At 39.2% G+C, this 25,030-nt stretch overlaps 1 protein-coding gene across 1 annotated transcript in view; it reads right to left on the bottom strand.

Annotated features, from left to right (window-relative positions):
* LOC116069095 (ankyrin repeat domain-containing protein 26-like) overlaps window positions 1–25,030 on the bottom strand; it is a 36,059-nt gene that overhangs the window by 565 nt on the left and 10,464 nt on the right. Inside the window, exons 4-11 of the mRNA XM_031339452.1 lie at window positions 24,668–24,878; window positions 21,956–22,136; window positions 19,568–19,638; window positions 18,841–18,958; window positions 15,199–15,410; window positions 13,960–14,179; window positions 9,651–9,763; window positions 8,480–8,575 (exon numbers count right to left, since the gene is read on the bottom strand). Of these exons, the coding sequence (XP_031195312.1) occupies window positions 8,488–8,575; window positions 9,651–9,763; window positions 13,960–14,179; window positions 15,199–15,410; window positions 18,841–18,958; window positions 19,568–19,638; window positions 21,956–22,136; window positions 24,668–24,878 (1,214 nt within the window). The 3' untranslated portion in view covers window positions 8,480–8,487. The remainder of the gene's footprint in view (window positions 1–8,479; window positions 8,576–9,650; window positions 9,764–13,959; window positions 14,180–15,198; window positions 15,411–18,840; window positions 18,959–19,567; window positions 19,639–21,955; window positions 22,137–24,667; window positions 24,879–25,030) is intronic.

Raw genomic sequence — 25,030 nt, 5'->3', positions numbered from 1 at the left:
GTAGGGACTCAGGTGAGGGATGTATCCACAACAAAAAGGGTGAGCCTCAGACAGTGCATGAGTTTGTGCAGTATTTGTTGTTTCTGTCGTAAAATAGTAATGTACAACATTTGTCTTTAGGATTTGCCTTGAGCCGGAACACTAGGTAACAACAGGATGTCACAGGTCTTTATATTTCTATTGGAAGACAGTTGGTCTGAACAAGAGATTCTAGATGCATAGGGCACTGTGTGGCAGCAATTCTGTAGAGAATATGCTCAAGTAACTGTCTGCAATCAGTGTGACAGAGAGACCAGATCTTATCAAGCACAGCCAGTTAACCTCAGATGCAAGCACTTGCATCTCAGAATTTCTAAGGGATGAAAAATTATAAAGAGATGACTGAGAGCTTTTGTGAAATTTGTGGGAGCAAACATATTGCTTACGGAAGATCAAACTTCTGAGAGTTCTACTTCAAACTTACAGCAAGTGCATTGTGTGTTGTGTACACTGGACACAAGAAGCGAATTACATACACATGTTTCTCAAAAGGTTTGGATATGGAGCTTCATATGGATCACAATGGTAAGTCCTCTGTGTGTGAGCTCAGTGTAATTCTCATGAACGGGGGGTGGAGGGTGGGGTGAGTGCTCATTCAGGCTAGTGAAAAATCTACCATATGGTATATGATATAAGTTATAAGTTTAATGAAGACTACATAGAATAGGTAGAAGGGAAGAAATTACAATAACGGATTGAGGAGAATCTAGTGGATCCTTCTATACAACAATCTAATGGCCTAAGTGCAACAAAGAAACTCGCTGTTCTTGAGATATCTTCACTAAACTATGAAAAACACAACACAACAGTTCAAATTCCAGACTTTTCTCAAGTGCTGGCACGTGGCAATAACTCTAAATTTGGGGGGTGGTATGTCGAAGTGGCTATGATGCATCTGCAAGCACAGATAAAGAGCAAGTTTTTAAAGGTGGCACCAAAAGTGACCTACTGACATAACTTACACAGAATCAGAAATGACTATGCAACTGGCCAAGGAAGGGAGGCAATCAGTACTCCTATCCATCTGTGATACCTGTGAATCACAACAATGAGATAGCTCTAAAGGAGCAATAGTGACACATATTGTTAATGACTAGCAGTCGTCTTAAGGTCTGCTCAACAGGGGGTAAATCATGCCTGGTACTAGTAACCTAGCCAATCACCCAGGGCTAGTGAGATCATGGATCTTAAGAGAAAACCTACTACCCCCATGTTCCTAGACTAAAATAACTCTTAACATCATTCTAAACTGTATCCTTATATCAAAAACTGCATGTAGCTCTCACATCTTAACAAAGAAACTTCTCTTTGAGGCAAATGGACACCAAACAGAAAGACACAATATGTCATAAGGCAGAGATTAATAGACCATGTGGAGACCAGCCCTAGTGGATACACCTATAAAACAACTCTTTGTATGCAAGGCTCAGGGAACACAATGGAAGGAGGGGCAGAAAGACTAAAATTCCCAAATGACCAGGAATTCTGCTGTGGAATTTTTAGGAAGAAAATGAAGGTAATTCTTCATTTTGTACACGAAATGATTACAAGTGAACAAAAGACTTCTGAATTTTTTCCAGAACAACAACAAAAAATGACCAACTACCAAGAGAGGAAGAAAATTCTCTATAATGTATGTCATACTTCATTGTGGAAAAACTGGAAGAAATGTGATAGAAAAGCATTCAAGATACAACCCTTCATCATCAGTCCAAAACACTCATCTTCGGCATGCCTATGGAAGATTTACATTTGTTAGTTTCTGTAGCCATGAAGATTATAAATGTCTAGTTTTCACTTGCCTCGCAAGTAGAAAATAATTAAAAGGACTTTGCTGTGGGTCATATAATTAAAATCATAATAATTGAAGTGGGAGATGTAAAAATGTCAGAAACATACTATATATCTGAATCTGAATGCCTACCAGAATGCAGGGAAGGTTTGTTGGATGTCCTAGTTTTGTTTTCTATCTCGATGATAAAACATTCTGACACAGAGCAACTTAGGGAAGAAGGGTTATCACAATTCTGAGTTATAGTCCACCAGGTCAAGGTAACAGGAACTTGAGCAGATAGTCATATTACAACCAGTCAAAAGCAGGGGGTAACAAGCCAGTGCCGGTTCTCTGCCCCACTCTACAATTCCATAGTCCAGAACCTCTAAGCTTAGAGAATGGTGATGCCCACAATGGTAGGCCTTCCCACACTGATTAATGTAATCATTATACTCATCCCCAAGGCATGCCCAAAGCCCCTTCTCCTAAATTCTGCCAAATTTACAATAAGTGCTAACAATCATAATGCCAGCAGTGCAGGGACCTATGCAAGTGCACATAAGCCACCATCATGTCAATACAGCTGGGGACAGCAAAATGTCATGAAGGTTTCAACACCAGAGAAGAATGTGAGCAGTTCTGAGACAGATAAAAGCAAAAAAATAACATTTCCCCAATTTTTATCTAAAGCAAAGGAGGCATAACATAATCTGACAAACAATTCCATCACAACTATCGCTAAGCCCTATGTAACTGTTCTCTATCCAGCCTGCCATTTTGTGCTATTACCAATATTATAAAGAAACTCTCACATGCTGTTACTGCTGTTAATAACAACCATTCTCATGCCTAAGTTAACTGCATATTCTGTTATGTTCTGTGCTCTTGGGAACTAATTACAACAGAAATCTGTTAGAACTGCTCTGTTTAGCTGCAATAAGCCTGGACCCAAACCAACCTCCCCTGTGGATCAGCTTTTATGGTTTTGGTTTTTATAAGCTGTCCCTTGTGATGGACCCCAATATAAGAGAGACAACTGTATCTATTTAGAATAAGATTTCCATTTTGAGCAAGGATAGACTAAAGTTTAGTTCCCAAGATCTCCCTGGGTGCCACAGACCCTCAACCCGCTGGAAAAACAGGGTCCTGGTCAGGTCGGCAAGACATTGGCGATTGAAAAAATGGCAGACACAACACAAAGAAGTGTGGAATCTGAGTGTATATTCTTAAAATTAAACATCTGATCTTTATGGTCATTACAAACGAAAAAGAAAGGTCAGGCAGCTCAGTGGCCAAGGTGCATCTGAGGCCATCTGAAACAAACTGGGTTTAAAACAGCAGCCATCTCCTCTGTACCGGTGTAGCACCCCAGGGCTTCAAGCATGCTTGGGCCTGCTCAAGCTGAGGTAGAGTCGGGGAGGTGGGAAGGGGGCTGCAGGTGAGCCAGCCAGGAGTATAGAGACTTGAATCTCTGCTGTACAGCTTTCACTCAAACACACACACTCGGCTCAAGGTCCCATCCCTTCTTAGTAAACGCCCACTATGCCAATCTTCTGGGCTAGCAGAAACATGTCCCATGGGTCCCATTCTTCTAATCCCTGGGAGTGGCTTAGCTGCAATTCTAATATGGTCTGTCCTACATGACTGAAATGAGGATTTTAGTTAAATTTGCCCTGGGATTATCAACTACCACTCTGTAAACTTCAATGCCCTATCCCCATCATTATCTCCCTAACAATGCCAGAGGCAATTAGTCTGAATTGTGTAATACTCCCTACAAAATTCCAAGCCAGGGTTTGGCTAAGATGTTGGAAAATTGGTGGAGGTCAGAGAGCAACGTTTAATTTTGTTTAGCTATTATAGTAAATCATATCTTGGGAGACACCTAGCATGTGAGACCTTCCATTGACTAATGCAAGGACAAATCTGGGCTAACTCCGAGTTAGATGCCAAGAAATGAATTCCAAGAGACTGGCTTCCTTTGAAGCTTTTTGCCTCAGGTCTGTGGCCAAGCTTTTGGGCTTGTCACAAGACTTCATTGAGTGGGCGTGGCAACTAGGAACTGACATTCTACTTGGCAGAAAGAGACGTGTATGTGAGTAACTGACATCCTAGTTGACAAGCTAAGACATGAATGTTGGGCAAGAGACGTCCCCTGCCACAGTTGAATACCCTAACCAATGAAAGCAGGATAAATGTAGGTTCCTAAGGTAATCCCCCTATCTCTAAATCCTGATTGGAAGACTAACTTAGCACAGATGTTCGAGATTTTAGGCTTATAAGTTCTCTGAGATTCTGGCTGGATGTTACAGTCAGCTCCCGAGTCTGATCTGTGGCCATGAACAATAAGTCCTGGGATGAATACTCAATAAACTATTCCTGTCTGACTGTGATCAGTATTCATGTGGTTTGTGAGATGACTCTTAGACCCAAATAACTATACCTCCCATAAAAAGTAGTACCGACTTCAGAACATGCAACATATAGATATTTGAAGAGAGAAGGCCCTTCTAACCTCTGCTAATCAAAAACGACTTGAAAATTCAGATCCAGTAAGCATTTTGAGTTGCTTCCTTTAACCACTGTTTGTCAGTTGATGAAAAGATGTTAAGAGACAGCTATTCCACCCTTGTTACCCTTGTCATTATTCCTGAGGTGGACACCATGATGATAAACCAATTTTCAAACTGCAGTGCAGAGGACAAAACCAACGAAAGGTTCAGAAAGAAAACAAAAGTGGCTTGGGTCACTAACCCTTCAATATTTCAAAGGGGCTGTTGTAGGATATTTGATCTCACTGTGAACCCTGAAACTGTGTTATTTGCTGGGGAAAAAAATTTGTTTTTAGTTCTAGTGTGGCTAAATCTTAGCACATACCTTTAATCTAAGAGCTTTCTGTTTGAATATGATAAACAGAATTAAAGTTAATCATAGATCAAGAAGAGGAGCAACTACCTTCAACATAGGAAAGTGACAGGAAGTAAAGAGCATAGGGAAAAACAGAATAAAAGGGAGTCAGGAGGATGAGTAGGAAGTAGAAGGGAGGGGCATTCCATTGGAAGGAGGTTTCTTTGAGATGATATGAGAGAGGGTCATTGTTCTGGGAGGTCAGCTGAGAAGGACGGTGCTGTCTATGTTTCTCTGAGCTAGCAGGCTTTCACCCCAGCACCTGGCTCCTGAGTCTTCATTGGTAAAATTGAGCAGCTGAGATTAAAAACAAACAAACAAACAAAAAACCAAAAACAACAACAAAAAACCCCACAACAATGGGCAATCAAAGATATAGGCTGAATAGGAAATAGTAAGAAATAATAACTCCTTTTATGGAAGGTGATCTCCTCTAAAAGGGGAGAGCAAATAAAAACTGAGACGAATTTACTAATGACAATGCTAATGAGCTACAACACCAGATGAGAAGGGAGTAAGGTCATTGAGAGATGAATTAACTTCCCCATCTACTGCAAATTTTTATAACCATGTGTGTTTCTAGAATGTCCCCTTACCTTAGGACAGGAAGAACAGAAAACAAGGAGACATAGCATCATCACCAGTAACAAAGTATAACCACCAATAACAACTGGACACACCTGCCTAGTTTTACAATCAAAAGTCACATCTAATCCAGCTAGCTAACTCTCAGCGAGCAAACCAGCTTTGTGTGCTCTTATTTGATCACCCTAGTGTGGTTTCTATTTTCTTTCTTTAGTGAAACAACAAAGAAAACAAGGTGAAATCATTTTCGGTGCTGTTGTATTAAACTAATGTATCTTTCCTGTGTAATAAGTCAAATGCAATTTATTCTTCCTTCCTTCAAACTGGCTTATAGAGAAACTATATCATGGTTATTTTCGACTGAGATGCTTTACCAATATAAATTTGCTTCGGAATCTTGACTCCCTGTACAACTTTGACAATTTGTCTCCACCTGTTTAGAGGATCACCCTCAAAACCTACTCTTTGGATGGACTGAACTCTTCACCTCATGATTTCTGTGTTGAGTAATAATTTCCAGGTATTTGCATTTCAACTTATATAAGACAAAGGAGATGAAACTTGGACTGAGATATGTGCTGTAATTGGGCTCAGCCCCAGTGTTATACATAAGAACCAGGTGTCAAGTCAAAAGGAAATCTAACTGTGAACTCTAATATGTCAGGTGGTTTATTGTTAAGGAAAGAAGCTGACAGATCAGACTTTAAACTACACTTTCCTAGTTACGAAAAACCTACCAGTGATTCATGATGAGCTCAGAAGTCATAGAGAAGCAAATCACAGACTTATCAGATCCTGTGTCAATGAACAAATGGAAATATGAGCGAAGGAAGAAGTGACAGATGACAGCAGAGATTCAAGAAAACTAGACTCTGTCTAGACTATGCCTTATCTTTTATTCTGGCTTAGAAACCAACACACCAATCCTAATATTAGAACTGAGGACCAATCGTCTCTTACATTGGCTGTGAGTTGACTGTCAACAAGTGTCTCCCCCCCCCCAAAAAAATGAAATGTTAAAAATATTGCTTTAGAAAAAACAATGGTGTTGGGAGAACTAAAAAGTCACACGCAAAGGAAAAAAGTTGGCCTCTCTACAGATACTGTTGAAAAGGAGGTAATATGTAACTTTGGGTTAGGGAGAAATACACTTGCTTTATAGGATGGCAAATCAAGGTTGTCAAATTGACTGCATCTGAAATCAAATAAAACGCAGGCAACTGGACACTTTTGTGGGGGAGTTTCTTGGTTAGATCACTTGAGATAAGAAGACCCATCCAAAATCTGGGCCATAGTTTCTGTTGGCAGCCTATAGGAAAGGACATGGAAGGAGGAAGCTTTTGCTTTTTTCCTGCCTTCACTCACTCTCACGGGCAAGTCCATCCACCCTGTTGGTGAGTCATTGCTTCTCTGGTGTTAGAACCTACTTCTTCAGGATTCCAGAGTAGACTGAAGGCCAGCAGCTCTGTAGTTATTCTCTGGGACTCCAGCACCAGAGTGGGACTGTAGTAGCATCCATCCTTATGCACTGAGAGGGACTGAAATCTTGGTGTTTGCACGGGAAAAAGTCATTACTGGATTACCAAGAACACAGCTTGTAAGCCACTTCAAAAAACTCTTTTTTTAATATACACATATATGTTTACACATCACTTCTGATCCTTTAAAGAACCCTGACTAATAAACTTTGCAACAAGACCCACGTCTTACTCACAAAACCTATGTTAAAAAAAAAAAAAAAAAAAAAAAAAAAAAAAAGCTGGGCGTGGTGACACACATGTACAACCACAGGCCAAAAAAAGCATAAGCAGGCAGGCTGCTGGAATTTGTTTGCCAGCCAGCCTACTCTCTTTGTGGAGTTACAAACCAGCATAATAAATAAAATAAATATTGTCTAAAATAAACAAAAAAAGGTAAAGGCTTTACCCTGGGTTATCCTTTGGCCTTGCATGCACAAATATATGTATGCACACAAACAACACACACATATACGCACAGACACAATCATCCAAGAGAAAGGGAAATGTGCAGATGTGCCCACAAATATGTAAATGTACTCCATAGCAGGATGACTAATGCATGGCAGACCACACACAATAGCAGTCAGCAGTTGAAGATGCTCAACTACTGAAGCTGCCGTAATAGGAGGGGACCTTGAAAGAAGCCAGTCCGAAAAGAAGCCTGACCACATAATGTGAGAGTCCATTTCTTTAAAAGGTCCAGGATAGGTAAGTCTATAGAGAAAAAGTGTAATTTCCCAAGGCTAGGTAAGAAAGGGGGGTATGAGATGGCTACAAAGTATAAAGTTTCATTTTAAAGTGACAGCAATGTTCAAAAGTCCAATTTCAAAAGGTGTTAATTGTAACTCAATAAATCTAATACAAGATACTGACTTTAGAGCTGGGTGGTGATGACATATGCCTTTAATCCCAGCCCTCAGGAGGCAGAGACAGACAGATCTCTGTGAGTTTGAGGCCAGCCTCCTCTACAGAGTGAGTTCCAGGACAGCAGGGCTACACAGACAAACCCTTCCTCAAGCAAACTAGATAGATAGATAGATAGATAGATAGATAGATAGATAGATAGATAGATAGATAGATAGATAGAGACTTGATATCCATGTCTTAGGGACCTGCCTGTCCTTAAAGAAAGTTTCAGAACATAGGGGTGACAACAGCAGACAATCTTAATAGAAAAGGTAGCCGGGCGGTGGTGGCGCACGCCTTTAATCCCAGCACTTGGGAGGCAGAGGCAGGTGGATTTCTGAGTTCGAGGCCAGCCTGGTCTACAGAGTGAGTTCCAGGACAGCCAGGGCTATACAGAGAAACCCTGTCTCAAAAAACCAAGAAAAAAAAAAAAAAGAAAAGGTAAGTTTTATTTATCCACACGCTCAGTAAACAATGATCTTATAATAGTCATTTCATTGCTCAAAGAACTGAGAGATTTTCATTTTCTCAAAAAAGAAAGGAAGAAAGGTAGGAAGGAGGGAGTGAGGGGGAAGGAAAGAAGGAAGGAAGGAAAGAAGGGAGGAAGGAAGGAAGGAAGGAAGGAAGGAAGGAAAGAAGGGAGGAAGGGAGGGAGGGAGGGAGGAAGGAAGGAAGGAAGGAAAGAGGGTGGTGGGAGGGAAAGAATGAACGAACAAACAAACTAATAAACTTTGGTCTGTAAACTTACTTAGTGTCTCAAAACTGCCCAGTTCTTGAATGTCCATGAGAACTACATTCTCCAATTTTATGCCCACTTTTTGTCATTTTCAGAAATTTCTTAATTCTGCAAGAATGTAGAAAATAATATATTCCAACATCAAATGTTTATTGTTTAAGCATGTTCTAATCATGTGAAATAAATGTATCTGTAAATTATAATCTAATTTAAATCCAACTTTTTTAAAGCATTTTATATAATTATTATTATAGGAAACAAATATGAAGACAAGCAATATACACAGCATATAATTGGCTTTATAACTATTTATAGGATTTAAAAATGCTACTGTCCATTACCATGTATGTATTCAAAACATCAACTTAGTATTAGCTTTAACCCAAAGTTGACCTAAAGAGACAAAAAAAGTATACTTTTTTAAAAAGTACTCATTTATTACTCTGTGTGTGTGTGTGTGTGTGTGTGTGTGTGTGTGTGTGTGTGTGTGTGTGAAATTGAATAGCATATGTACCTCGTGGTCACATAGAGGGCACCCATAACAAAGGAGTTTATCACATAGTATATTTTAGAACAAAAAAGAAAATATTAAGTCCAGATACTTATAAAATTAAAGGTGGTAAGAAAGGCTTTAAAAAGTTTATATGTTAAACTTTTTAGTGTTGGTTGGAATTGCAGATGAAAAGAAAGATAAAAATAATGTGAGAAATAAAACATCATTGTCAAGAAATTAGAGAAGGTGACATTACACACTAAAGGCAATATTGTGCTAATTTTCAAAACATTGAGGAATATTGTATTTCAAAATATTTTCACATTCCCCAAGCTTCTAGGCTCAGTGCAGTGATACAAATTTGAGACTGTCACATTTTGGAGGCTGGGGCAGGAGAATCATGGGAGAAGATCACAGGCTACATAATGAGATTCTGCCTCAACAAGGAAAGTAAGGAGGTCAGATTGTGTGTCTGTATCTAAAGTTTCTTAAGATGCAGCTATTTTTTGTTGTTCCATCCTCATATTGGTGTGTGTGTGTGTATGTGTGTGTGTGTGTGTGTGTGTGTGTGTGTGTGTGTGTGTGTGTGTATCTCAAGATCTGACACAGCTTGTCATGGTTGGCATGACCCCTCTATACACGTGGAGCGGACATGAATGGTGGGCCACACTGGAAACACAAAGGCCTTACCTGATAATCTCCTTTTCTATTTCATCATTTTTCTTCTTCTGGTGATACAGCTTATATTCCAAAGACTGTTTTAATTCTGTAAGTTCTTGGACTGATTTTACCTCCTCTTCCATCTTTGAGAAAGCATACAAAATGGCTTTAAAACTCTGACTCTTCTCCTCTTTCCTGAAACTATCATCTCATGAGTTCTTGATCAACATGCTTAGAAACATCTAATAAGTGTAATAATCTTAACACAACCAGGGAAAGATGCAAAGCTAAGGGATCGTTCTTCTTTACCTGCTGAGTTATTTCCAAGTGTATTTATTTCTATGTGTGTGGATGTTTTGCCTGTGTGTTCATCCGGGCATCATGTACGTGCAGCTCCCACAAAGACCAGAAGCGGGTATCGGATCCTCAGAGCCTGGATTTTTAGATACTTGTGCACCCATGTGGGTGCTGGGAGTCGAACCTGAATCCTTCAGAAAAGCAGCCAGTGCTCTTAACTATTGAGCCATCTTCAGACACCTACTTAATTAGTTCCACTAAAACTTTTTTATAAAGAACTTGTGAGTAAAATACACAGTGAAACTAGCCAGTTCCAAAGTCTACTACACATCTCTGTGAATACAGTTAATATAGCCATTCTGCAAGTGTGGACCTTCACATGGGACTTTAAGTTTTTACTATCAAATAGATTTTTTTAGGCACTTAACCACTACAAAATAAATAAATAAATAAATAAATAAATAAATAAATAAATAAATAAATGAAACATGAAAAATTCATGATAGATTTGAAACAAGAAAAACAATTAGCTTTATAATCTCCTTAATGGCTTTCTTTGAAGAGTTAATTCATATCAGAAAGATTTTTGTTTGGGTGGTGGATAAGTACACAAAAATATATTTTCTTTCATTGAGATATGCGGACTGGATCTCATTTCACTGTGTGGAGGTTTTTTATAATAAAGTTTATATATTTAAAAAAATATTTCAAATTCATTTCTGTTTTCCACTTCCCTGTTGTTTAAATTACTAAAATGTATATGATAAAAATGCAAGACTTAGCCAGGCAGTGGTGGTGCATTCCTTTAGTCCCAGCAATTGGGAGGCAGAGGCAGGCGGATTTCTGAGTTCAAGGCCAGCCTGGTCTACAGAGTGAGTTCAGGATAACCACGGCTATACAGAGAAACCCTGTCTCGAAAAACCAAAATAAATAAATAAATAAATAAATAAATAAATAAATAAAGCAAGACTTCACTAATAAGGATTAATTTTGAAAACTAAAGTGTGGTTGCGTTTATAGTCTAGTGTAGGCAATCCAAGCTCACTTAAGTCATAATACTATTGCCTTACATCAGATCTTCAATCATACAATTGCAATGAAAAAATTGAAAGTCAACAAGGATATTTCAAATTATTTTTTCTTTTATTTTTATTTTTGCCATGACTTCTGTTTTGCCATATGAACCTGGCTTCGGTATGTACGTATGTATGTATGTATATGTATGTGTATATATGTGTCTGTCTATACGTCTGTGTACCTCTGTGTGTATGCACTCCCACATGGGTGTCCAGTGTCTTCCTCTCCTCTTTGTTTTCTGAGGCATGGTCTATCTGAACCTGGATCTCATTAATCACCAGACTGACTGGCCAGCCACCTCTAAGGATCCACTTATCTCTGCCTCCCCAGCATTGCGACTACAGACACATGCACCGCTACACCAGAGATAAGCACTTAGCCCACTGAGTCATCTCCTCAGAACCCCTTACATCATCTCTACATAATGCAGCCCTTCATGTCTAGTTGTCTTTTTTCTCTATTTCTCTTGCTAAATTCTCTGAATTCCTTAATCACCAACTCTGGTCAGATTCCCTAACCCACATGTGCAACCTGCACTCTTAACTCATGTCACCTATATGTTTATTCCTCCTAGGTTCGTCCTCATGGGTTTAACTTTAGAAGCCATTGAGTTGCTTAAGTTCATTAATTTTGTGTTGGTTCTTCTTAGTGTCACTTTGAGTGCAGGGGCTTTCTTGGGGTGGAAACAGAATCTCAGCGTTAGGGTGTTCACTAGAATGCTACACCTTCTTTTCCCGTGAGCAGATCATCAATTGTTTGCTTTTTGAACAATTTTCTTTTTTGTATATGATCATATAGAAGTCTTGTTCTGGTGATGTGTTCTGAGGCACACTCCATGACATCTATCTATTATCCCAAAGTCAAACTCTTTACCTCAAAACCTACCCTTTTCCTACCATTTTATAGAATGTGTTGTTATATCTTGAGGTATTGCTTTCCTAATAAAAATATTCAAATCATTAGCAGTTACAGAAGGCTCTGTAACTCTTAAGAACTGGCAAATGATGGCTACATAATAGCACTCTGAAGGGCTCCACTGGGACTATTAAAAAATGTCTTCCTATGCGGACAAAATAATTGCTTTCAATCTCTCAGGAGGTGTAGAATTATTTGACTGACTAATACTCCACAAGGAAGCAATACAAACCATATATGACTATTAGGTTGAATTTAAGGTAAACTAGTCCTCAGTTTATCTAGACAAACTTAACAAAAACCAGTATTCTTCTACCCTAAAAATACTTGAAAAGAAGGTAGCACCCTGAAATCTTTCTAATACCATGTTACCATTTACACATCCAGTTATAGCTCTTGAAAAACTATGTCCCATGATATTTCTAATAATATTTTTAAGACTTTTAAGATTTTTAAGTTATTCTTAATAGAGAAGTATGCTGACAGAAAAACAGATTCGTCGTTTAAGAGCACTTGTTGCCTTTGCAAAGGACCCAGTCTCTGCTCTGTTGCCCACATGTTACTTCTCAGCTGTTCCTAACTCCAGTTCCAGGGGAAGGCCCCCAGGCCCTTCGGGCAAGCATGATGAGGTACTTATGCATACACGCAGGCAACGCACTCATACATACAGAATATGTAATGTATGATACCTAACTAACAGGATAACTCAAAACCACCTAGCTAACCATCTTATAACCATCTTATGATTTGTACAGTTAAGCAATTATTGTACTTGTTTCCTTTTATAGCATTTAGCGGCAATGCTGTCTAAGAAGTCTGAAAGTTGTGGTCTGAAGCACATAAAATGTGTTAGGTATCATCAGACATGGGTGTAAATGCCTTTCTTGTGCTTGAAGATCATGCTGAAAACACTACCAAAACTATAAGCTGGTGCGCACCAACTGACTATGTTTTAATAACAGTGATGTCCTATAAAAACTACCCAGAGTATATTTAAATTTTATTGAAGAGGGTGCTCTATTTATGCTCTTTTCATGGGCCAGATATATATTTCATATGGGGAGGATACACTTGAACTTTTCATTTGTCCATTCTGCCATGCAGAAGCCATTCTTAGATTCTCAGGATATGACAGTTAGGATGAACAGAACTATACAGCTGGAGAGTGAGGTAGTGGTAGGGCAGTGTCCAGTTTTACATAGGAACTTGGACACAGAGATAGTTTTTAATGATAGCTGCTTTTATTTAAAGGTTATTAGTATCAATGTCATCTTTGTCACCAATCATTCAAATGAGGGTGACATACAGAGGCACGAGTGACCTCCACTTGTAAAATGCAAGCACTTTCTTATTTATACAACTTATAATTATTGGAATACTAACAAGAACTGTGGTGCCATAAATATATTTTTTAAATATTGATGCAAACATGCTTTAGGTTAGGTCACAATAAAGGGTATCTTCCTGTTTAAGAAGGTGGGAAAATCTACTTCTAAGAGTTGGTTTTGATTTTCTTTCATCTAGTCCATACATTAAGAGCATTAATTCAAAGTTCCTTTAAGTTATTAACAGCCAGTGGTGAGACGTTGGCTGCTGGTAATCCACTCGTGGTGAATGCCCAGACCCAGAGGGTAATCCACCCGTGGTGAATGCCCAGACCCAGAGGGTAATCCACCCGTGGCGAATGCCCAGACCCAGGACTCTGGGGGGGAACATACGCGTGCTGTAAGCATCCAGAAGCTTCCCCAAATGCCTCAGTCTACCCACAGTCACATCCACTTTGAAACTAGGCAAGAATTGCTTTTAAACAATGAGTAAAAACCTCAATGTGCAGTTACAGTTATTCAATCTATTGGGAAAAGACAGACTCTCCACACTTAAAAAACAAAACAAAAACAACAAAAACGAACATTTGCCTTCTATCATAATCAACCCATATAGTCCATTTACTTAACATGTGTGTTAAATAAGCACTTTGGTGGTACCCAAAATTAAAAAGCAAGGATTCTAGCACAAATCTGAAAACAGAGGAAATGACAACACAACAAACCGTTCTCCGGTAGCTTTGCGAGCAGAAGTTAGAAGACCTTGGGTTTCCTGGGAGAACCACAGCCTCACGTGGGATGAAAGATCGGTGAGGGCAAGTGCATGCCCCACAAGGGCTTTCAAGATCAAACCTTGTTTCTGATGTGTTCAGAGGAGATGTGCCCTGCTCCACTGTGATGTGAACTTTTGTGCGGGACTCCTCTAGCCTCCTATTCCTGTAGAGACTGAAAGAGCATGTGCTCTAAGTATTCCATCTATCAATAAGTGTCTTAGTGTATTTTAAAGGCACTGTAAGAATGCACAGAATTTCCTCCGTTAAACCGAGTGTTAACACTGAAAAGCATGTAAGAGGATGTCCACTCTGCATATAGTTATACGTTTCAAGTTATTCCAAAGGATTACATGTATTTGTAAGCAAATTCTGAAGTAACAAGTACACCGAATAATATCAGAAGTAGAGACAAGGCTATCAAGGACATATACATGGCTTCACAGATGAAAAAATGCTGCCCTCTGAGAGGACCCTACATATAAAATCCTTACGGTTGGATTAGAGATACTTAACTTGAAAGGTGGTAACATGAGATTATGAATATGCTAACATAAGTGGTTATAAAACCAAGTTCACTAATATAAGCTTATTAAATATTATACTATACCCATTAAATATATACAATTAATAGAACAGAACATTTTATGGACACTTGTGTTTAGGAAACAAGTTTAGGAGGTTAAAAGAAAATCCCCTTGAAGGTATCTCCGAAGCTTTCCTTTCAACATTTGTACAAAACACGGGTAAAATTAGTGATCACTCCCTGGGGACCAGTCAAGGACAGCTAGTTTAGAAAGCTGCAGACTTTGTGCAAGAAGGGTGCACAGTTAGCCCTTAGGGTTCCATTACAGCCCACCAAACAGCGCCCAGACTCTTAGGGTTTAGCTACAACCTTCCAAACAGCATCCAGACTTTTACAATTCCTACTTCTTGGCAAGCTGACAAGCAAGCTTACACCAAACAACCATGTGAGGGTGTTAATGGAGAAAATCCCATCAAATATAAAGAGGGGATTCAGTTTGTGCCAGAACAACACTTTGAAAGTGAGAATTGTACTACCTACCATTTCCCAAAATTATATTGGCTAGCTTGCTTCTGCACCCATTAATCTCAGGACTAGTTCACTGAATGTTTCGTCTTAGAGAAAACCCGAGATTACTCCTTTTCCTGCAACTCTGTTGTTTCACTTACTTGTATCGTTCATATAACAATGCATTGCTAATCCTTAATTCTTCTATACATTGTTGCTCATAACTTCTCGGGCCACTTGTGTTTGGGTCTTGCACAGTTTTCCTTTGGGAGGGTTCACACTGCAGACTTTGGATTCTGACTCCTATCTGATTCGTCGGGGAAATGTTGTTGTTACATAATACCTCCAAAGTTTCTCGAACTCCTGCCTGTGTCTAAAGCAAGTTGAAATGATATGCTTAGAGAAAATATGAAAATATTTACCATATATTGGATAGTTTTACTTCTGAGTAAATGATTCAAACGGCAGTTTAAATTATTGTAAAATACTTATCATCAACTGGAGAGATAACTCAATGGTTAAGAGCACTTGCTGCTCTTGCAAAGGACCTAGGTTTAGTTCCCAGCACTTACATGGTGATTTACAATCATACTTAACTACAGTTTCATGGGATCCAATGCTCTCTTATGGCTTCTGTGGGCACCAGGCATACATGTGGTATACATGCATACTTATATGCAAGCAAACATTCATAAACATAACAAAATAAAAATAAATGTTTAAAGATTTAAAATTATTAGTATCACCATAATAAATCTGAATAAACTATTTTTTATTCATTTTTGTACATATGTATGTGTGTGTGTATGTGCATGTGTGTGTGTGTCTGTCTGTCTGTCTGTCTGTCAGTCTGTCTGTCTGAGAATTGAAACCACCTTCTTAGGAAAATATGCTATCAGTGAGCTAAGTGGTCCTCCCTGCATAGTCCAAGAAGCATGGGGCTTTGAAGGCAACGCTTGCTCCCAGATTCATATCCATCAAAGAGATTGACAGGAAGAGAATTATTGTTACATTGCAGCCAGAAACAAAACTGATATGAGAAAGGGCATATGGAAAAGACTGCCAAATACAAAAGAACCAGGATGTGCCTTTTGAAATAATACCAAATAAAGGGTACCACTGAGAACACAAGGTCTGAAGATGAAGCCAAGATCATAAATTTAAAGGCTTTTGTTGTGTCTTCATAAATCCTCACACTTCCTAATGGGTTTTAAGGTTTCTAATATTGTAAAGGTATTATTTGAATAGAGCTACATTGACAGCCCATGATGAGGAGCTTATCCAAGATGATTTGTTGGGTGGAGAAATGGCCTCGTCATAGAGAGTACATTTGGCTCCTGCAAGGGACCCACATTGCATGGCTCACAATCACCTGTAACTTAAGCTCTGTGGGGTCTGGTGCCCTCTTTTGGACTCTAAAGGCCATAGACACACATGCACACATTCATACAAGAGATTCATAAAGGTGCCTCTTTGAATGACACAGATCCAAATAAAATCCACAGGAGACTCAAAGTTCCAAAAAGAAATGTAAGCAAAGCACTGCTTACTAGTGTTCACTAAGGAGACACGGAGAGGAGGAAATTGCCCAGGCACAAGCAGAATCTGTTTCACAAGAAAGGAAGAACCCACCATTCATTACCAGAGAACTGGAGCATGACTCCAATGCCTGGGAAGTCCTGGAGGTGCTTCAAGTGTGCATGCATGCTCCCTCAATACAAACCCTTCTCCATCCAGCTGTGGGCTTACGAGTCCAGAAGAGTGTTGGTTAAATGGCTTATTCGGAGGTGTTGCAGGAAATAATAAAAAAGAATCCATGTGATTACCGCCATGGCACCAGCGGGCTAGCCGGCTAGGCACTGGCAGGCAATGGCCAGCCTGTTCTCATCTCATGGAGACTCTCTGACTCAGAGCTCTGAAATCTCTCCACCCAGCTCGCTAAGTACCCACTGGTGGGTTGCTACCAAACCAGACCCTTGTTTCCAAACTCCCACGGCATTTGGGGTGCACTTCTTGCAAACCCACGCTTTGCTGCCGTACTTTTCTCTCTGAAACTCAGTCGAGCCACACCACATACACTTAGTTCAGAATCAGTGGTAACTCAATCGCTGGATGCATCAACTAGAATTCTAATCTTGTAAGCCATATTAAATCTGACTCCTCTGGTGGCAAATCCTGGAAGATTCACCATCTAAACTAGGAGACACTAGTAGCTTCGCCTTGTCCTCCGGCTGTCCCTGTCCAAAAGCCTCTATCTCTTTCCTGCTTCCTCTCTTCCTCTGTCCAACCCAGAAATCCCACCTACTGGCCCAGTGATTGGTTCCTTTATTCATTAGTGGAAGGCTCACAAGAAGGCACCTTTGTACGTGACTCATTCCTCGATCCAGACAACCCCTCCAGTGAAAGCAGAATTAACACTGAAATACAAACAGCACCAGGAGTTATATTTTCCAGGCCATACCCTAGAGCCACAATCTAGCTACAGCATCCCCATCAGGACCAGGAAACGATGGTAAACAGAAAGATATTTTAAGTCATGACTATCTGGATGAATTATCAGTGCAAAGAGGGATAGCTTAAAATGAGCCAGAAACAAGTTGCAAACCATAGGATGCAGTAAATATAGACATTGAAGATGAGCACTGTTAATAAGAAGATGTGGTAGAGTAATAAAAAACTAGACATTAGAAAAACTGAAGAAAGTTTGCAAGGATTCAGTTGCAATTTTATACAAGCAGAGAATTGCGCCTGGCTGAAGATTCTCGAGGTCAGGCAAGTTGAGAACAGAGAGTAAGGGGGTTTATGCTTTCAAGAATAAGAGCTGGAAACAACCGGAAATGTTTTGTGTAAAACAGCAAATGTTTTATCTCACTTCAATGATGTGATTTCGAAAACAAAAGGCAGCTTTGAGTTTACCGATTTCTTTTATCAGTGTGGGGATGGGCTGGGTTGAACACAAAGACCAATACATACTAAACCAGTACTTGGTGGCTGAGGCACATCCTGAACTTGCCCTGAATATTCTAGTAAATTTCCAATTTCCTTTCCTTCTGGTGCAAATAAAGCAAACATTTTAAAATCATTGTAACCGTTCTTTAATAAAACGGACATGGCTCTCTCTGGATGAAATGAGTAGGGAACAGTGCTTTCGAGCCCTCCACGTTTGTTTCTATGACTACCCTTATGTTTACAAAGTACAATCATTCTTTCCAGCCACGCAGATGACCTTGAGATTTGGAAAGCTAAATTAGTACTTTGAGTAAGATGTTTCTTAAGTTGTAATTTTTGAAGACTTTACTCCTGAAAATTCTTCACTGGAAGGAGTTCTATCATGAATCCTATACTAAGTGGGGGAGTATAAATACCTCTGCTCAGGTTGTGAGTACAAGCAAACCTTCACCCGTAGGATGATGCTGACCCATACACTTCATCCTAGTCTCTTTTACAATAGTGGAATTTACAATGAAGAACTGATTGTTAGCTGTTTCCTTCGAAATACCTTCTCTATACACACACACACACACACATATACATATGTATATATATCTTCTTGTGGAAGCTTTGTTCCGAAGATCCTTTCTGTTATAGAATCAACTACTACCAAAGCCATCAATGTTATCAATGCATCAGCTTCTCTTGTAACATAATAGTAATGAGCAATAGTGTAGCAAGCAGTACCAGGAAGAATAGAATGAACAAATTTTCATTTGAAAAACTTAATACAGTCCATAAGAATATTCCCATGGATTGTTAGGAAAGAATATGCCTTTTTAGCATGACAAAAATGAATGAGATCGACCTACCAGCTTTGAACTTTGTTCCAGTCTTTCACGTGAGTTTTGTAGATATCCACTAAGCTTTTCGATTTTCTTAGCTTGCTCTTTCACTTTTACTTTTAACTCAGAATTTTCATGTTCAACCCTAAAATCCCATGTTTTAAAACAGTTATTCTCATAGACTAATCACTCTAATACCATGTAATTTTAAAAATACTTTTAACTTAGTTTACAAGGAGATGTATTTTCTTGCCATTTTTTCCATGTGTATCACTAGACATTGTTCTTTCTTGCCCCTAACCTTCCTCCTCATCCCTTCTCTCACTGCTTCGTCCCTGTGTCCCCTATCCTGCTTCCATGTCACAGGTAACCTGTCTCAGTACTCCTCCCCCTTCTGTCCTGACTGTAGACCCCCTGTTCCCCTTTCATTATGAAATGCCATATATAATTTTGATAAATTATGCAAAAAAGAAACTATATAACTATGACATATTTTAAAATACATAGTTTTGCAATTACATTGCTTGCTACATTGGTAAGAATGTACAAAATTTAGCTACAGTGTAAAAAATGTCATACTCAACCACTGAGCTATTTCCAAAAAATAAGAATTGTGTTTCAAGTGATTTAAAGCACAGGTCCCAAGCTTTACACACAGATGTACTAGCTGTCATAACTGATGTATGCCCCCCATCACATCTCATACTTGTTTTATAAACACTCAGGTTATATCATGTGCGGCTTTAAACTATACCTTTGTAAGTCATCTTTCATCTTCTGGGCAATTTTTATAGCTCCTATGTGTTGATCCTGTGCTTCTTGCAACTAAAGAAAAAAAGATTGAAAATAATTTACTAACATTCTGTCATAAATGTACTCATCAATTGGTAATGTGTAGACTTGTGGAACATGGCTAGATGCCTTTGTGAGCATGCTGTCCATGACAAGCTTGGTGTTGAACCTTCCCTGAGAGCTGAGTATTGCTGCTCACAGAACCTGAAGTAATACTGTCTCCCTTGTCAGAAAAAAAAAATGTAGGACTGAGATATATTATTCTTAAATTTAAATTATATATTATCTGATACAGGTGTTGAAAGGCTTGAGAAATGGGGAAAGGGAGACACCCTTGTGGTGTTTATATTTTTCTCATTCTGAATGCGAACATCATCACTATTGTACAAGAGTCTCAACAAATGCAAACAGTGACATCTCTGTCCAGTCATGAGACACAGTGATATGACATCTCAGCCTTTAGTGGAGGGGGGACAACATCTGCACAGATGTTCCAACATCTGCCCCTTAATCCGAGTGCCAACAGAGACTACATTTTTCATCATCATTAGCTTACGTCCTATATTCCAGTGTCCTCATCTGGGATACAGACATCATCGCAGTATTGATTTTGCTGAGTGACTGGGAAGATCCAAAGAGAGAATGCACAAGCATTGTGATCACATGGCCCAAGGTGATATATACCCGATGTCAGCATTGATACTGTGCTTGCATTTTGTTTTGTAATGAAATTTGATCTCTCAGGAACAGCACATCCGTGGGATGAGTGTGAGAGCACCAGAATACGACTCTATTTCATCAGACTTTCACTCAGTTCGCTGACAGTTTTATTCCTTTCTAATAGTCTATGGCTTAACTGCTGTCAATAGTATTCCTTAAGCAAGAATCATTGCTTATCATATTAATTATTCATTAATTCAGTAACATAATCACTCTTTATATTGATTATTCATTGAGCACAATGTAAACAACATATCTTGGTCAGGCCCCTCACTAATAATAATTTCTGACATTCTGACCCTCAGAGGGAGGCTGACATATTAATCTACTGGACTCTGCTAGGACATCAAGGTTCTCTAATATCCACAAGGAAGGAAATATGTCATGTTTGTTGTTGTTTGATAATATATTATCTCTCCTGTTCCCCACCCCTTAGATATATTCCACCCTACATATGCATATCAAGTCCTATATTTCTAATCTGTAATCTGCATATTAGAGAAAATGTTTAGTGTCCTGAATTTGCCTTACACTTACCATGATGGCCTCTAGCTTTATTTATAGTCCTAAAAATGATAGTTTCATTCATTACGGCTCAATAAAACTCTATTGTTTGTATTACCACATTTTCTTTACTCATCCACCTCTTGGTAGACATTTAGACTGCTTCCATATATGGGCTGTCATAAATAAGCTCCACAATAAATGTGGATGTGTGAGCATCTCTGTGTTTTCCTATATCCCTTTACAGAAAACCACAACCAAGAAAACTGCAAAGTTGTGGAGCCAGTCCCCATGGACATATCTACAAAACAACTCCCTTACCTAAGGTTCAGAAGATGGGACAGAAAGGATCAGAGTTTATTAGATTGTGTGTCCAAGCAATGTCAGGAGATACACCCATTAAAGTCACCAACATGACTACGCATATATATAAGCTGAACAGTGACAACCATGGGCATGCTAACATGGAAAGCGGAGAGCCTGGGATGCCTCAACCCCACACAAAATCCTTCAGGCAACAAAGGCTCAGGAGTGCTAAGTGTGGCAGGAAGTCTCCCCCGGGGAAGACTACACAAATCTGTCATCCAATACCCAATAGTCAGCCCTGAAGACACGCACACAACCAACACTACACAGGCCGAGTCAACACTACACAGGCCGAGTCAACACTACACAGGCAGAGTGGGCCACATTTAGGAACACTTACGGATACACATGTGTACAATGCATGCAACAGCAGTTAATAAAAAAGGAGCTGATTAGTTTGAAGGAGAGTGGGGAGGAGGAAAGAGGAAGGTTTGGAGAAAGTAAAGGGAAGGCAGAAAGGATCAGAATATATCATAATCTGGAAAATAAATTAAATAAACTTTTTAACACATGCTTAAAAATATAATAAATTAAAAATGTATGACTGGAACATGTATGCAAAAGTATTGTCTTGCCTACTTATATGTCGGGTGTTTAAGGTTCTGTAGGTGTGGGATTATGACAGTTTGACAAAACCTATTTAACAGATCGTATTACTGTCCTTACATACAAGAAGTGTGTGAACTCAGTCAAAGGGCCGTTCTAAGTAACACTGTGAAGCTGAGTGGCAATGGGGAAGTTTTGCAGGTGACTGGTTCACCTCCTTCAGGGTGTCCCTCCTGTTCCTCAGCTCCAGGTCTCGTGTCCTCAGATGCATCCTAAGCTGAGTCGCTGCAGCTCTCTCCCTCTGCTGCTTTTCTTTTTCATTTAAATGTTTCTTCATAATTTCATAAATGCAATGGATATTCCTTGTCTCCTCGAGTTCTTTTTTTAGAGTGAACCTGGGGTTGAAGGTGCATGCCGTGAAATTAGAGTTGTTGGAAAACACAGCATCCACTCTCATCTTTATAGTTTACTTATTATGATAAATTGTATGAAAACGTGTCTGTTTACAATAAAAGAAAACACAGATCTGCCTTGTCAAATACTTTTACTTTCTAGCCCTGTATTTTACATTTTATAATTTAAGATTAAGAGACTGGGCAGGTTATATTCAATAATGTATATGTATACATATGTGCATGTGATAACAGTTGATGAAAAACAGAGGCCATGGATTTGAAAGAGAGCAAGCAAGGGTATATGGGAGTGTTTGGAGAAAGGAAAGGGACAGAATGAACCTAATTCAAATCTAAAAAAAAAAAAAAAGTAAAAAAATAAACTAGATTAAAGATTCTAACATCACCTATGCCTTTTATGCTTGCTTGGGTTTTTTTTTTCCTTTTTGTAACAATTTCAACTTACTTTGTTGATTGTTATGTATTTTATGGAAAAAAAAACCTTAACCCCTACGTTCTTTCACAACAGAGAACAGTCATAGAGGTGTGTTGGCATGTATCAGGTCCAATTGAAACCTGGGGCAAATGGTTCCTTGTGGTGCCTATTACCAAACCAAAGCTGGTGCTGGTCTCCAGGCTCATTCAGTACCCAAAGCTCCTCTCCTCAGCTCTTCTCACCCCACCCCTACCATCCCTGCAGCTCATGGGCTTCACCTCCCCCAGCTGCTCCATTAGGGCTAGGTGCTCTCTTGGCCCTCTCACATGATGCTCTCTCTTCCCGCTCTCTGGTTCTCTCTCTATCAATACCCTCACCCCTTCCCTCTTGTCCCCTTTGTTTTACCCCTCTTTCTAGGTCCTCCTCCCCCAATCTTTCCCTCCCCCTCACTCTTTCCCTCATCCCCTCCTTTTATAGCTGGACTCTTCCAGATGTCTCTGGCTGTACAACAAAAACCTTTCCCTCAACCATACTCCACTCACTCACTTTACAATATGTGTGTGTGTTTATTCCTGGCACTTTGGAGGTGGAGGCAGGTGGATCTCTGTGAGTTCAGGACAAACCAGGGCTACAGTCAGTGTACGGTGTTATCTTGAGAAAAAAAAAAAAGGTGTCTTTTTACTTTAATCTATGTATGAAGGTGGTGGCTTCGTACCAAGCAGTAATCATTCCCACTGTACTTTTTATTTCATGTGTGATGATTTGGAATAAGCCCATTACCTTCAACACACCAAAATAAAACTGTATTCTTTAGAAAAAAAAGTTTCATGTAATTAAAATGACCATTTCATGCTCTAGTGGTAGAAGTATAAATGGATATAAACTTACTTGAGAAAAATTTAGAAATATTGATCAAAGACATTTTTAAGCTTCCCAGATCTTAAATATATGATCTTAAATATATGATTCTATATTGATGAGCTCACTTAAAGTAAATAATTAAGAATGTAGGAAATTGTTTATCTAGACAATAATACCTGCTGAATTATTTCTAAATACTATGCAATGAACAGTGTACTTTCTATATGCAGAATGTTTACAATACACAAATTAAAACTGATACTTTAAAGCATATATACTTAATTATTAGTGATATCCATGATTATCAACAGGCTTTATTATTTCCAACAATTTCTTGATCCATGAGACACAGAATTTTTCTCCTGTAAAACTGTGGAAGTGCTGCACTCACTCATTTACCCCAGTAGGTCTACAGTATCAGGGTTAAAACCTGATCATGGACAAGAGGCATTTTGACTCCAAAGGGAGTTTGTCTCCTGGGTATTTCAGTCAGTGTTGGCATCCCCTAACTTAGATGTGTTCCAAATTGATCTCTGCTAAGTCTGTGGAAATATCTGCATGCTTTCTTTATTCAGGCATAAAGGTGCCCTAAGAAATATTTTGTTATAGCTAACACTGAGATTGAACATTATTTCCTGGCCTCCACAATGTTTCAATAATCCTAATTGGTTTCCTAGCTGTAGTTAGCTTGGAATTTCTACAAAGGAGCTGTCTTATCAGACAAGGTGTCTCCAAAGTTAGAGATAGCAGTTAGGCACAAATCATCAGAACAGTCCCACAAAGTTAGAGATAGCAGTTAGGCACAAATCATCAGAACAGTCCCACACAAGGCAGAATTGCTTTACTGACTAGAGAGAAGTTATAAGGCTTCCCTCACTGATTATTTACCTTACAGCCAAGGAATGCTGAAATCCGACCCTCAGCTGCTTGCCTCAAGACAGACCCTGAGAGTTTATCTTGGGGCTGCCAGGACAACACAGTCTGAAGAATGATACCACTGCTCCTCCACCTTTCACCTGGCTGATTGATTGTACTGACCTTGATATGACCATCTCTGTTTGTCATTTCTTCACCAAAGCCTTGTCTACCTGACTAGGACCCTGTTCCCCCCATGGGTTGAGGGAGGCCCAGACTGGCCGGCCCGTGGCATGGAAGGAAAAACAACAATTCCAAGACTCCCTCTCCATTTCTGTAACATGAAAAGGTTTCTTGTTGCTTTACCAGTAGCATGTCGTACCTCAGGTTCCAGAATTCTTCGTCTCCCTGCACCATTTCATCCTCTAACTTTGATTTCTCCTCCCTTGTTTCTGATATTTCCTTCTTTAGGGCGTTCTTCTCACTTTCTATTTTTTTATTTCTTTTTCTAAGTAGTTCATTAACTTTTTTAAGATCTGTTGATGTGTTATCTGAGTTAAGTGAATCCTGTCTTCTAAATGAGCTTCCAGAATCTGGATAAAGGAGAAAAAGACAAAATAAAACACAGGAATACCTTTTTATTTTTGGGCTTTTTGTTTGTTTGTTTGTTTGTTTTCTTTTGTTTTGTTTTGTTTTTTCGAGACAGGGTTTCTCTGTATAGCTCTGGCTGTCCTGGAACTCACTC

This window comes from Mastomys coucha, unplaced genomic scaffold, assembly GCF_008632895.1.
Source record: "Mastomys coucha isolate ucsf_1 unplaced genomic scaffold, UCSF_Mcou_1 pScaffold22, whole genome shotgun sequence".
NCBI lineage: Eukaryota > Metazoa > Chordata > Mammalia > Rodentia > Muridae > Mastomys > Mastomys coucha.
The sequence above is the reverse complement of the archived record's forward strand: the minus strand, read 5'-3'. Positions and strand labels throughout refer to the sequence as shown.